The sequence below is a fragment of the Octopus sinensis genome, unplaced genomic scaffold, assembly GCF_006345805.1.
Source record: "Octopus sinensis unplaced genomic scaffold, ASM634580v1 Contig13853, whole genome shotgun sequence".
In the NCBI taxonomy this organism is placed as follows: domain Eukaryota; kingdom Metazoa; phylum Mollusca; class Cephalopoda; order Octopoda; family Octopodidae; genus Octopus; species Octopus sinensis.
In genome coordinates this window covers 35,001-48,589 of record NW_021833050.1, presented here as the reverse complement: position 1 = coordinate 48,589, position 13,589 = coordinate 35,001, and the positions used below count along the sequence as shown (strand labels likewise).

The following is a 13,589-nucleotide window of genomic DNA, read 5'->3' as shown; positions in this document are numbered from 1 at the left end:
GGCTACAGCAAATATTCTGCTCAATACCACAGATTTGCTAATGCCCTGATGCAGTACCAGGCAGTGGCTCTCATGGCTTCTGATCTTAACTGTTTGGAAGTGTTATCATGTACATTATTTTGTCTTGGTATAAAATTTGTAGAAAATTTGCATGGAGGAAGAGAGAGATAATAAATGATGATGCTGGTGTTGATGATTACTACATTAACTGATAAACAGGAGTAATGATGTGATTAATAATTAAAAGAAACAAAAAAATCAAAGGGAAAATTTACAAAAGGACCCATCCATCACCTCGCTTCACCAAAAAGGTCCAGGTTCTTCAAAGTGAAGAAAAAGAATGGAAAAAAAAAAAACACCTTTTCATTTTATGTGGTTATTACTTGTTATTGTCTCTTTCAACAGATGGTGCAAATCTGAATTTGTCTGTGTGTCCTGTGTGTCCTGTATCTTCCTTTTGTCTGTCACCAAGTCATTCAGGGTTCCATTGCAGTGAGGCAAAATACCGGCTTTTGTCAAACGTTCGATCATAGCCTGGCGGAAGACAAAAAGGAAAAGAGCAGGTTACAATTATAATTTATTGATTACAATCTGGAGGCACGTGGCCAAGTGGTTAGAGCAGCGGACTCGCGGTCGAGGGATCGTTGGTTCGAATCTCAGACCGGGCGATGTGTGTGTTTATGAGCGAAACGCCTAAGCTCCACGCGGCTCCGGCAGAAGGTAATGGCGAACTTCTGCTGATTCTTTCGCCACAACTTTGGTGGAGGCACATGGCCTAGTGGTTAGAGCAGCAGACTCGCAGTCGAGGGATCGCGGGTTTGAATCTCAGACCGGGCGATGTGTGTGTTTATGAGCAAAACACCTAAGCTCCATACGGCTCCGGCAGAAGGTAATGGCGAACTTCTGCTGACTCTTTCGCCACAACTTTGGTGGAGGCACATGGCCTAGTGGTTAGAGCAGCAGACTCGCAGTCGAGGGATCGCGGGTTCGAATCTCAGACCGGGCGATGTGTGTGTTTATGAGCAAAACACCTAAGCTCCATACGGCTCCGGCAGAAGGTAATGGCGAACTTCTGCTGACTCTTTCGCCACAACTTTGGTGGAGGCACATGGCCTAGTGGTTAGAGCAGCAGACTCGCAGTCGAGGGATCGCGGGTTTGAATCTCAGACCGGGCGATGTGTGTGTTTATGAGCAAAACACCTAAGCTCCATACGGCTCCGGCAGAAGGTAATGGCGAACTTCTGCTGACTATTTCGCCACAACTTTCTCTCACTCTTTCCTCCTGCATCTTGCAGCTCACCTGCGACGGACCTGTGTCCCGTTAGGGTGGAGATCTTATACGCCAAGGAAACTGGGAAACCGGCCCTTATGAGCCAGGCATGGCTCGAGATGGAACAAACATATATACTATTTTAATGGTGGTGCCCCAGCATGGCCACAGCTCGTGAGCTGAAACTAGATAAGAAAATAAAATGAAATAGATATTTGAAAAATAATAATAATAAAAACTGGGAATAAACTTCACTTTAATGAAATTCAAATATTTTTTATCGTTTATCATTTACTTGTTGCAGTTATTAGACTGTGGCCAAGCTGGGGCACTGCCTTGAAGTACTTTCAGTTGAACAAATCAACCACAGTACTTCTTTTTTGAAACCTGGAGCTTATGCTTTTCCGCACTAGGCACAAGGCCCCAAATTTTGGGGGGAGGAGACCAGTCGATTATATCGACCCCAGTACACAACTGGTACTTAATTTATCGACCCCAAAATATATAAACTTATTTAACCCTTTTGAAACCAACCAACCTGAAACTGCCCCTGGTGTGCTGAATTATACCATGGAATTTCCATGGGTCCTGCTAGTAATTATTAAGCTCATATAGATATCAGAGAACAGCTCTACTTACCAAATGGAAAATATTGGACAACCATGTGGATGGTAGTGTTCATCTTCAAGACTTTAACAGCCTGAAAGTACAGTACAGTATATATATATATAATATATATATGTAGGGAGAGTTTACGAAAAAAACAAAAGACGAAGACAGGTGGTGTACAAAACAAACAGATGTATTAGTATAACGCTCAGGAATAGAAAAAGTCTTTTACATTTCGAGCCTACCTTCTTCTACAGAAAGGGACACAGAAAAAAACGAGGAGAGAAAAAAAATGTGTGTAGTGGCTACCGATCTATCGTGTGTGTGTGTGTGTATGTGTGAGCGTGTGTGTGTATATATATATATATATATATTATATGTAGGGAGAGTTTACGAAAAAAACAAAAGACGAAGACAGGTGGTGTACAAAACAAACAGATGTATTAGTATAACGCTCAGGAATAGAAAAAGTCTTTTACATTTCGAGCCTACCTTCTTCTACAGAAAGGGACACAGAAAAAACAGAGGAGAAAAAAAAATGTGTGTAGTGGCTACCGATCTATCGTGTGTGTGTGTGTATGGTGTGAGCGTGTGTGTGTATATAAATATATATATATATATATATATGTAGGGAGAGTTTACGAAAAAAACAAAAGACGAAGACAGGTGGTGTACAAAACAAACAGATGTATTAGTATAACGCTCAGAATAGAAAAAGTCTTTTACATTTCGAGCCTACCTTCTCTACAGAAAGGGACACAGAAAAAAACGAGGAGAGAAAAAAAATGTGTGTAGTGGCTACCGATCTATCGTGTGTGTGTGTGTGTGTGTGGGCTGGTGTGGTGTATATATATATATATATATATATGTAGGGAGAGTTTACGAAAAAAACAAAAGACGAAGACAGGTGGTGTACAAAACAAACAGATGTATTAGTATAACGCTCAGGAATAGAAAAGTCTTTTACATTTCGAGCCTACCTTCTTCTACGTGAAGGACACAGAAAAAAACGAGGAGAGAAAAAAAATGTGTGTAGTGCTACCACCGATCTATCGTGTGTGGTGGTGTGTATGTGTGAGCGGTGTGTGGTGTATATATATATATATATATATATATGTAGGGAGAGTTTACGAAAAAAACAAAAGACGAAGACAGGTGGTGTACAACAAACAGATGTATTAGTATAGTATAGGACCTCAGAATAGAAAAAGTCTTTTACATTTCGAGCCTACCTTCTTCTACAGAAAGGACACAGAAAAAAACGAGGAAGAAAAAAATGTGTGTAGTGGCTACCATCTATCGTGTGTGTGTGTGTGTATGTGTGAGCGTGTGTGTTATATATATATATATATATATATAGTGTAGGGAGAGTTTACGAAAAAAAAAAAAGACGAAGACAGGTGGTGTACAAAACAAACAGATGTATAGTATAACGCTCAGGAATAGAAAAAGTCTTTTACATTTCGAGCCTACCTTCTTCTACAGAAAGGGACACAGAAAAAAACGAGAGAGAAGAAAATGTGTTGTAGTGGCTACCGATCTATCGTGTGTGTGTGTGTGTATGTGTGAGCGTGTGTGTGTATATATATATATCTATATAATATATTGTATGAGGGAGAGTTTACGAAAAGAACAAAAGACGAAGGCAGGTGGGTACAAAACAAACAGATGTATTAGTATAACGCTCAGGAATAGAAAAAGTCTTTTACATTTCGAGCCTACCTTCTTCTACAGAAAGGGACACAGAAAAAAACAAGGAGAGAAAAAAATGTGTGTAGTGGCTACCGATCTATCGTGTGTGTGTGGTGTGTATGTGTGAGCGTTTGTGTGTATATATATATATATATAGATGTAGGGAGAGTTTACGAAAAAAACACCAAAGACGAAGACAGGTGTGTACAAAACAAACATGTATTAGTATAACGCGCTCAGGAATAGAAAAAATCTTTTACATTTCGAGCCTACCTTCTTCTCTACAGAAAGGGACACAGAAAAAAACGAGGAGAGAAAAAAAATGTGTGTAGTGCTACCGATCTATCGTGTGTGTGTGTGTGTATGTGTGAGCGTGTGTGTATATATATTATTATATATATATATATATATGTAGGGAGAGTTTACGAAAAGAACAAAAGACGAAGGCAGGTGGTGTACAAAACAAACAGATGTATTAGTATAATAACGCTCAGGAATAGAAAAAGTCTTTTACATTTCGAGCCTACCTTCTCTACAGAAAGGGACACAGAAAAAAACAAGGAGAGAAAAAAAATGTGTGTAGTGGCTACTGATCTATCGTGTGTGTGTGTGTGTATGTGTGAGCGTGTGTGTGTATATATTATATATATATATATATATGTAGGGAGAGTTTACGAAAAGAACAAAAGACGAAGGCAGGTGGTGTACAAAACAAACAGATGTATTAGTATAACACTCAGGAATAGAAAAAGTCGTTTACGTTTCGAGGCTACGCTCTTCTACAGAAAGGGACACAGAAAACAAGGAGAGAAAAAAATGTGTGTAGTGGCTACCGATCTATCGTGTGTGTGTATGTGTGAGCGTGTGTGTATATATATATATATATATATATGTAGGGAGAGTTTACGAAAAGAACAAAAGACGAAGGCAGGTGGTGTACAAAACAAACAGATGTATTAGTATAACGCTCAGGAATAGAAAAAGTCGTTTACGTTTCGAGGCTACGCTCTTCTACAGAAAGGGACACAGAAAACAAGGAGAGAAAAAAATGTGTGTAGTGGCTACCGATCTATCGTGTGTGTGTGTGTGTATGTGTGAGCGTGTGTGTGTAATATATATATATATATATAGGGAAAGTTTACGAAAAAAACAAAAAACGAAGGCGGGTGGTGTACAAAACAAACAGATGTATTAGTATAACACTCAGGAATAGAAAAAGTCTTTTACATTTCGAGCCTACCTTCTTCTACAGAAAGGGACACAGAAAAAAAATGTGTGTAGTGGCTACCGATCTATCGTGTGTGTGTGTGTGTATGTGTGAGCGTGTGTGTGTATATATATATATATATATGTAGGGAGAGTTTACGAAAAGAACAAAAGACGAAGGCAGGTGGTGTACAAAACAAACAGATGTATTAGTATAACGCTCAGGAATAGAAAAAGTCGTTTACGTTTCGAGGCTACGCTCTTCTACAGAAAGGGACACAGAAAACAAGGAGAGAAAAAAATGTGTGTAGTGGCTACCGATCTATCGTGTGTGTGTATGTGTGAGCGTGTGTGTATATATATATATATATATATGTAGGGAGAGTTTACGAAAAAAACAAAAGACGAAGACAGGTGGTGTACAAAACAAACAGATGTATTAGTATAATGCTCAGGAATTGAAAAAGTCTTTTACATTTCAAGCCTACGCTCTTCTACAGAAAGGGACACAGAAAACAAGGAGAGAAAAAAATGTGTGTAGTGGCTACCGATCTATCATGTATGTGTGTGTGTGTGTATGTGTGAGCGTGTGTGTGTGTATATATATATATAATATAGAGGGAGAGTTTACAAAAAAACAAAAGACGAAGACAGGTGGTGTACAAAACAAAGGCTGGCAAACGGCCCCGATCGGATGGGGCTTTTTACGAGCCACCGGCACGGAGACCAGACGAGGCTGGCAACGGCCATGATCGAATGGTGCTTTTTACGTGCCACCGGGACAGCGGTCAGACGAGGGTGGCAAAGGGCCCCAATCGGATGGGGCATTTTACGTGCCACCGGCACGGAGACCAGACGAGGCTGGCAACGGCCACGATCAGATGATGGTTTTTACGTGCCACTGGCACAGAGGCCAGTCAGGGTGGTGCCGGCTAAAAAAAAGACATTCCATCAGGGTTGAGCAGTCTTTTTTCATGTGCCCCATCATGTTTCTAGGGGGTCAATGCAAGTAAATTACCAAGACAAATGGTGGCTGAGAGGGTGATGAGGGTAGGGCTCTTACCTCATTATGTTCGATGCTTTCGAAGTTAATTCCATTGACAGACAAAATCTGGCGAGGAAATGAAACAAAGATATTAGGATATGACAACATAATCACACAGCAAGATAACGAAATAATGTAACGAAAGGGTAGGTAAAGGTGTGGCTATGTGGTAAGAAGCTTGCTTCTCAATCCCATGGGATAAATTCTCGAAGGGTATGAAAATATTTTTCATTCCCTTCGAGAATTTATCCCTAATTAGTGGTTTGGACTTTAGCTGTTCTTTCTAGCATAAAGGATTTCTAAGGAAACCTCTTAATATGTTTAAATGTACATTGTATTTTATATATATGTATATATTCTCTTTTACTCTTTTACTTGTTTCAGTCAGTTGACTGCGGCCATGCTGGAGCACCACCTTTTTAGTCGAGCAACTCGACCCCGGGACTTATTCTTTGTAAGCCCAGCACTTATTCTATCGTTCTCTTTTGCCGAACCGCTAAGTGACGGGGACATAAACACACCAGCATCGGTTGTCAAGCAATGCTAGGGGGACAAACACAGACACACACATACACATACACATACATACATATATATATATATATACATATATACGACGGGCTTCTTTCAGTTTCCGTCTACCAAATCCACTCACAAGGTTTTGGTTGGCTCGAGGCTATAGTAGAAGACACTTGGCCAAGATGCCACGCAGTGTGACTGAACCCGGAACCATATGGTTGGTTAGCAAGCTGCTTACCACACAGCCACTCCTGCGCCTATATGTATGTATGTATGCACATGTATGTTTTGCTTACCTTTGCACATCTCAGAACTTGCTGCATTACAAGCAGTGGATGTTGATAATAATTATGAACAATGGTAGAGAGGGGAATAGCCGGGAGGTTTTGTTGACTAATTGCATAGAGAATTTTAATTGACACCAAACAATCTTAACTCCCAACATTTATGTACATGAGTTCCTACTGGAAGCATGTCTAATATGTAGAGAGCTCTCTTGGAGTATTTCCTATTATTGAGAGAGAGAGAAGGGGATTAGAATAAGAGGAGGAAGTGAAAGGTAGGAGAGTCCAGTTTGCTGGACATTGTTGTAGAGCTGACAAAGAGGCAATTTCTACTCTTCTCCTCTGGAAGCCATCTGCTCGCAATACCAGAGGGCGCACACTCTCCTACCCTGATGTAATCTCCAGGGATACAGGCATCCAGCAACAGGACCTCCGTAAAGCCATGATGGACCATGAAGTCTGTCGTAGCATGGTAAATTCCATTGTCTCAACCACAATCAAACAATGATGATGATGATATATATATACATACATACATATATATATATACATACATACATATCTCTTGTGAAAGGTAGAAGAGTCCAGTTTGCTGGACATTGTTGTAGAGCTGAAAAAGAGGTAATTTCTACTCTTCTCCTCTGAAAGCCATCTACTCGCGATACCAGAGGGCGCACACTCTCCTACCCTGATGTAATCTCCAGGGATACAGGCATCCAGCAACAGGACCTCCGTAATGCCATGATGGACCGTGAAGTCTGGCGTAGCATGGTAAATTCCATTGTCTCAACCACGGTCGAACAATGATGATATATATATATATATACATACATACATACATACATATCATCTCTTGTGAAAGGTAGGAGAGTCCAGTTTGCTGGACATTGTTGTAGAGCTGACAAAGAGGCAATTTCTACTCTTCTCCTCTGGAAGCCATCTACTCGCAATACCAGAGGGCGCACACTCTCCTACCCTGATGTAATCTCTAGGGATACAGGCATCCAGCAACAGGACCTCCGTAATGCCATGATGGACCGTGAAGTCTGGCGTAGCATGGTAAATTCCATTGTCTCGACCACGGTCGAACAATGATGATGATGATAGGGAAGTGAGAGAGGGAGGGAAACAGTGGAGAATGAGAAAGAAGAGAACAGAGTGAAGTGGAGAGATAGGATGCAGGAAGAAAGAAAGAGAGAGAGAGAGAGAGAGACGGGGTATGGAGTAGAGATATATACAGACTGACAAAGGGAGAGTGAATTTACCTGATCTCCTTTGGTCAAACCCATTTTGTCTGGTTCACTGTCAGGCATCACCTGATTGGACAAAGAAAAACCAATGATGAGAATGATGATGATGATGATGAGAGCTGGCAGAATGGTTAGCACGCCGGGCGAAATGCGTGGCCGTATTTCGTCTGCCGCTATGTTCTGAGTTCAAATTCCGCCGAGGTCGACTTTGCCTTTCATCCTTTCGGGGTCGATAAATTAAGTACCAGTTACGCACTGGGGTCGATGTAATCGACTTAATACCTTTGTCTGTCCTTGTTTGTCCCCTCTGTGTTTAGCCCCTTGTGGGTAATAAAGAAATGGATAATAGTGGTTTCAAATTCTGGCACAAGGCCAACAATTTTCGGGGAGGGAATAAATAGATTTCATCAAACCCCAATGTATAGCTGGTACTTATTTTATCAACCCTGAAAGAATGAAAGGCAAAGGTGACCTGGGCAGGATTTGAACTCAGAATGTAGAGATAAATGAAATGCTGCTAAGCATTTTACCTGGCATACTCTTTTTTCTTGCTTCAGTCATTTGACTGCGGCCATGCTGGAGCACCGCCTTTAGTCGAGCAAATCGACCCCGGGACTTATTCTTTGTAAGCCCAGTACTTATTCTATCGGTCTCTTTTGCTGAACCGCTAAGTGACGGGGACTAAACACACCAGCATCGGTTGTCAAGCAATGCAGAGGGGGACAAACACAGACGCAAAAACATATACACACACACATATACATATATATATACATATATACGACAGGCTTCTTTCAGTTTCCATCAACCAAATCCACTCACAAGGCATTGGTCGGCCCAGGGCTATAGCAGAAGACACTTGCCCAAGATGCCACGCAGTGGGACTGAACCCAGAACCATGTGGTTGGTTTCAGTTTCCATCAACCAAATCCACTCACAAGGCATTGGTCGGCCTGGGGCTATAGCAGAAGACACTTGCCCAAGGTGCCACGCAGTGGGACTGAACCCAGAACCATGTGGTTGGTAAGCAAGATACTTACCATGCACCTATACTAACAATTCTACCAGCTCACTGCTTTGTTTTCCTTTTGGCACAAGGCCAGAAATTTTGGAGAAGGGGGCAATTAGATTGACCCCATTGCTCAACAGGTACTTATTTTATCAACCCCAAAAGGAGGAAAGGTAAAACTGACCTTGTCGGAATTTGAACTCGGAATGTAAAGATGGATGAAACGCCAGCTCACTGCCCTAATAACGATAATAATAATTCTTTCTACTAAAGGCACAGGTGCCAAGCTTTATTGGCCCCTTTGCCTTTTCCTTGAATATGGCCTTTGCCTTTCCCTTGGATAACACTGGTGGTGTGGAGAGGGGAGGCCGTATGCATGGGCGACTGCTGGTCTTCCATAAACAACCTTGCCCAGACTTGTGCCTGGGAGGGTAACTTTCTAGGTGCAATCCCATGGTCAGTCGTGACCAAAGGGGGCTCTCAGCAATATATAAATTGGGTGTGTGTCGCATACCATTACTTAATAAATGTATATAAACAACAGATAAAAAAACATACATGTACACTGAATGTACAACCAGATGGGAGACAGACACAAAAGGACCCTAATTCTTCATCAGTTGTGCGAAACTGAGTATTACCAATTTGGTTGATAACTGATGAAGATTTAGGCACCTTCTGTGTCTGTCTCCCGTCCAGTTGTACACTCAGTATATGTATATGTTTTTTATCAATCATAAAAAGCACCATCCGATTGTGGCCGTTTGCCAGCCTCACCTGGACCCCGTGCCGGTGGCACGTAAAAAGCACCATCCGATCGTGGCCGTTTGCCAGCCTCATCTGGCACCGGTGCCGGTGGCACGTAAAAAGCACCATCCGTTCGTGGCTGTTGCCAGCCTCACCTGGCCTCCGTGCCAGTGGCACATAAAAAGCACCATCCGATCGTGGCCGTTTGCCAGCCTCGTCTGGCCCCCGTGCCGGTGGCACGTAAAAAGCACCCACTTCACTCATGGAGTGGTTGGCGTTAGGAAGGGCATCCAGCCGTAGAAACATTGCCAGATCAGACTGGGCCTGCTGCAGCCTTCTGGCTTCCCAGACCCCAGTTGACACATCCAACCCATGCTAGCATGGAAAGCGGACGTTAAACGATGATGATGATGATGATGTTGTTGTTTGTTTACAATGCATTCTTTTCATTTACTATATATATATCTATAAATGTGGCTGAATAAGCAATGCTTGAATTACCTTTGATACAAAAATACCATAGTGATGCTCTTTGCCACCTCTGATGTTGAATCCCAGCTGAAAATAATATAAAGGAAACATGTTACTGTTACTGCCACTACTACTACTACTACTAATAATAATAATAATAATAATAATAATAACAATAATAATAATTATCGAGTGTGATCATTACCAACGTCGATTCACTGGCATGTGTAAAACGATCCGAGCAAGGTCGTTGCCAGTGAAGCCTGACTGTCCATGTGTCGGTGGCATGTAAAAAGCACCATCCGACCGTGGCCGTTTGCCAGCCTCGTCTGGTCCCTGTGCCGGTGCCACGTAAATGGCACCCACTACACTCTCGGAGTGGTTGGCATTAGGAAGGGCATCCAGCTGTAGAAACTCTGCCAGATCAAGATTGGAGCCTGGTGCAGCCATCTGGTTTGCCAGCCCTCAGTCAAAATCGTCCAACCCATGCTAGCATGGAAAGCGGACGTTAAACGATGATGATGATGATGTTAACAATAGGAATGACCAAAGACATGCAAATACTAGCAGACCTACCATTGCTTCTCCTGATTTAGAAATTAATGATCAGAAAGACCAAATGGTGACAAACCTATCACTGATGGAAACCCCCCCCCCCCCAAAAAAAAATCAACAAAGAAAAGGCAAAGAAGGCTTGCATGAATAATATTGAAGACAACTGGAAAGGTAAACTCCTGGATGGAAATTACCCTAACATTAAATTTTTTTTCTCCACAAAAATGGAAGGGTCTGTCCTATGCAAATGAGCATCTTTTATACTGGCAAATATTACGAGGCACCTGCAAGAGCCCTGCGTTGGTGCCATGTTAAAATCACCCACAACACTCTCAGCGTGGTTGGCATTAGGAAGGGCATCCGGCCATTGAAACCATGCCAAATCAGACTGGAACCAGGTGCAGCTCCCAAACTTGCCAGCCCTGGTCAAACTGTCCAACCCATGCCGGCATGGAAAAGGGTCGCTGAAGGATGATGAGGAATGGTAAGTGACCATTCAGTGAGTTCCAGTCCTAAACGAGGGTAGGGGCTCAGATCCTAAACCTTGTGAGGTATGGTGGGGTACATGTGGCGGGGTAAAATAGAGTTTAGATTTGACTGACCTGTTCAGATGCATTGCTACGCGTTATATGGATATTTCTGGGTAAGAACTTCTGAAGATCGTTGTCGTAATCAGGGTGGTTTGGACGCTGTAATAAAAGTAAAAAACAAAGAAAAATAGAAATAGAGAAGGTGCACGTGGCTGTGTGTTACAAAGTTTATTTTCCAAGCACATGGCTTCAGGTTCAATCCAACTGCATGGCACCTTGAGCATATATATTTTTACATTCGTGTGGCATCCTGTCCTTGTTCCGTGTACATTCGGCCCTCTGGCCAGGGAGTCCAATGCCTGTGGCTTGGAGTGTCCTTGGGGCTGGCCGTTTCGGAGTGATATCGAGATTAAACAGCCGAAATCACTAAGATGATCCGGTTCCCGACTGAGGATCAGAGGCTTCGAGTGACCTGTTGTTTTTTTGTGTCGTCTCCTTGTGTTCTTGTCTACTTAGTAATTTATATTTTATGTTAAATTGCATATATATATATATATATATGGTGCTGGCATCGGCCAAGCACCATCCGAACGTGGCCGATGCCAGCGCCGCCTTGACTGGCTTCCGTGCAGGTGGCACGTAAAAAGCACCAATCCGATCATGGCCATTGCCAGCATCGCCTAGCACCTGTGCCGGTGGCACATAAAGAGCACCCACTACACTCACGGAGTGGTTGGCGTTGGGAAGGGCATCCAGTTGTAGAAACACTGCCAGATCAGACTGGAGCCTGATGCAGCCTTCTGGCTTCCCTGATCCCCAGTCGAACTGTCCAACCCATACTAGGATGAAAAACGGACGTTAAACGATCATGATGATGATATATATATATATATATTATATAATGTATATATATATATGTTATATATATATATATATATATATATATATCTATATATATATATAATATAATATAGAAATAGTAGAGTGAAAAAACGACAGAAGGCTTGAATGTTAAAAAATATATATATTTGCGTCATATGTCTGAAGAATATTAGAAAATTTTTTAAAAAATTCTTTTCCCTTATAATGACATAAATTAAAAGAAATACCGGTTTCGCGTGTAGCTTTTCAAATTTCTTGTGACGTTATGTTTATATTGCATGGAGTTATCGTTGTGTTTATTTTCAGAAGATTTCTATATATATATATGCCACATAAAAAGCACTCACTACACTCTTGGAGTGGTTGGCATTAGGAAGGGCATCCAGTTGTAAAAACCATGCCAAATCAGATTGAAGCTCAGTGCAAGCACCCCAGCTTAACTGTTTTTCAGTCAAACCGTCCAACCCATGCCAGCATGGAAAACGGACGTTAAATGATGATGATGATGATGATGATGATGATGATATACAAAAAAGTTATATCAACGTACGTATGCAAGTACGAATACACATACACACATATATATGTTGACAGATATATAACGATGATTAATACTATTAGACAGCCAGAGAGTTAATAACAACTGTTAGTATCGAAAATAAGTATATATATATATAGCGTAATTTCGGTATAAGTACCGGAAGTACTGGATACATTTCAAGAAAGTGGGGTTTTTTTTTATATATGGGGAGGGGGCTAGGGTTAGGGGGGGGGGAGAAAAGGGTTTCTCTTATCTTCAGAAATGTAAACAAAGTCACGTGTGTACTGATACCGAAGGATCGCCATCGAGCTGGCAGAAACGTTAGCACGCCGGCCGAAATGCGTGGCCGTATTTCGTCTGCCGTTACGTTCCGAGTTCAAATTCCGCCGAGGTCGACTTTGCCTTTCATCCTTTCGGGGTCGATAAATAAAGTACCAGTTTCGCACTGGGATCGATGTAATCAACTTAAACCCTTTGTCTATTCTTGTTTGTCCCCTCTGTGTTTAGCCCCTTGTGGGCAATAAAGAAATTTATATATATTATATATATATATATATAATTAATTAAGGGTAGAAATCATATTTTATCAATTAAAACCAGTGGTCTTAGCATATTAAAAAAAAGAATCCGAAGATTAAATATTTATATACCAATTAAGGACTGAACACGAAAAGTGGACAGTCAACATGCTAGATATAGACGTCAAATCGCAATTCTCCACAAAAGATTATGTTCTCAAATCTTAGTCCTTAATTGGTATATATATATTCAACAATATAAGGAATGGCCCTAATAGGCCATTCGACTCAATAGAAAGAGCAGCAATTTCAGAATTACAACTATTTAGCGGTTTGAGTTTGGCTGCTCTTTCTAGTGAGTCGAGTGGCCTATCAGGGCCATTCCTTATATTGTTGAATGTATATTATATAGTCTTTGACTATCTTTTCTTTCTCACTAGACCGCTGGTAGCGGAGAATTT

The 13,589-nt window shown here is 41.5% G+C and overlaps 1 protein-coding gene across 1 annotated transcript in view; it reads right to left on the bottom strand.

The window, feature by feature from the left end:
- Nucleotides 1-366: 366 nt before the first annotated feature.
- Nucleotides 367-13,589, bottom strand: part of LOC115229914 (PDZ domain-containing protein 11) — an 18,547-nt gene continuing 5,324 nt past the window's right edge. The window contains exons 2-7 of the mRNA XM_029800176.2: nucleotides 11,260-11,346; nucleotides 10,133-10,189; nucleotides 7,891-7,941; nucleotides 5,841-5,888; nucleotides 1,910-1,970; nucleotides 367-534 (exon numbers count right to left, since the gene is read on the bottom strand). Of these exons, the coding sequence (XP_029656036.1) occupies nucleotides 473-534; nucleotides 1,910-1,970; nucleotides 5,841-5,888; nucleotides 7,891-7,941; nucleotides 10,133-10,189; nucleotides 11,260-11,346 (366 nt within the window). The 3' untranslated portion in view covers nucleotides 367-472. The remainder of the gene's footprint in view (nucleotides 535-1,909; nucleotides 1,971-5,840; nucleotides 5,889-7,890; nucleotides 7,942-10,132; nucleotides 10,190-11,259; nucleotides 11,347-13,589) is intronic.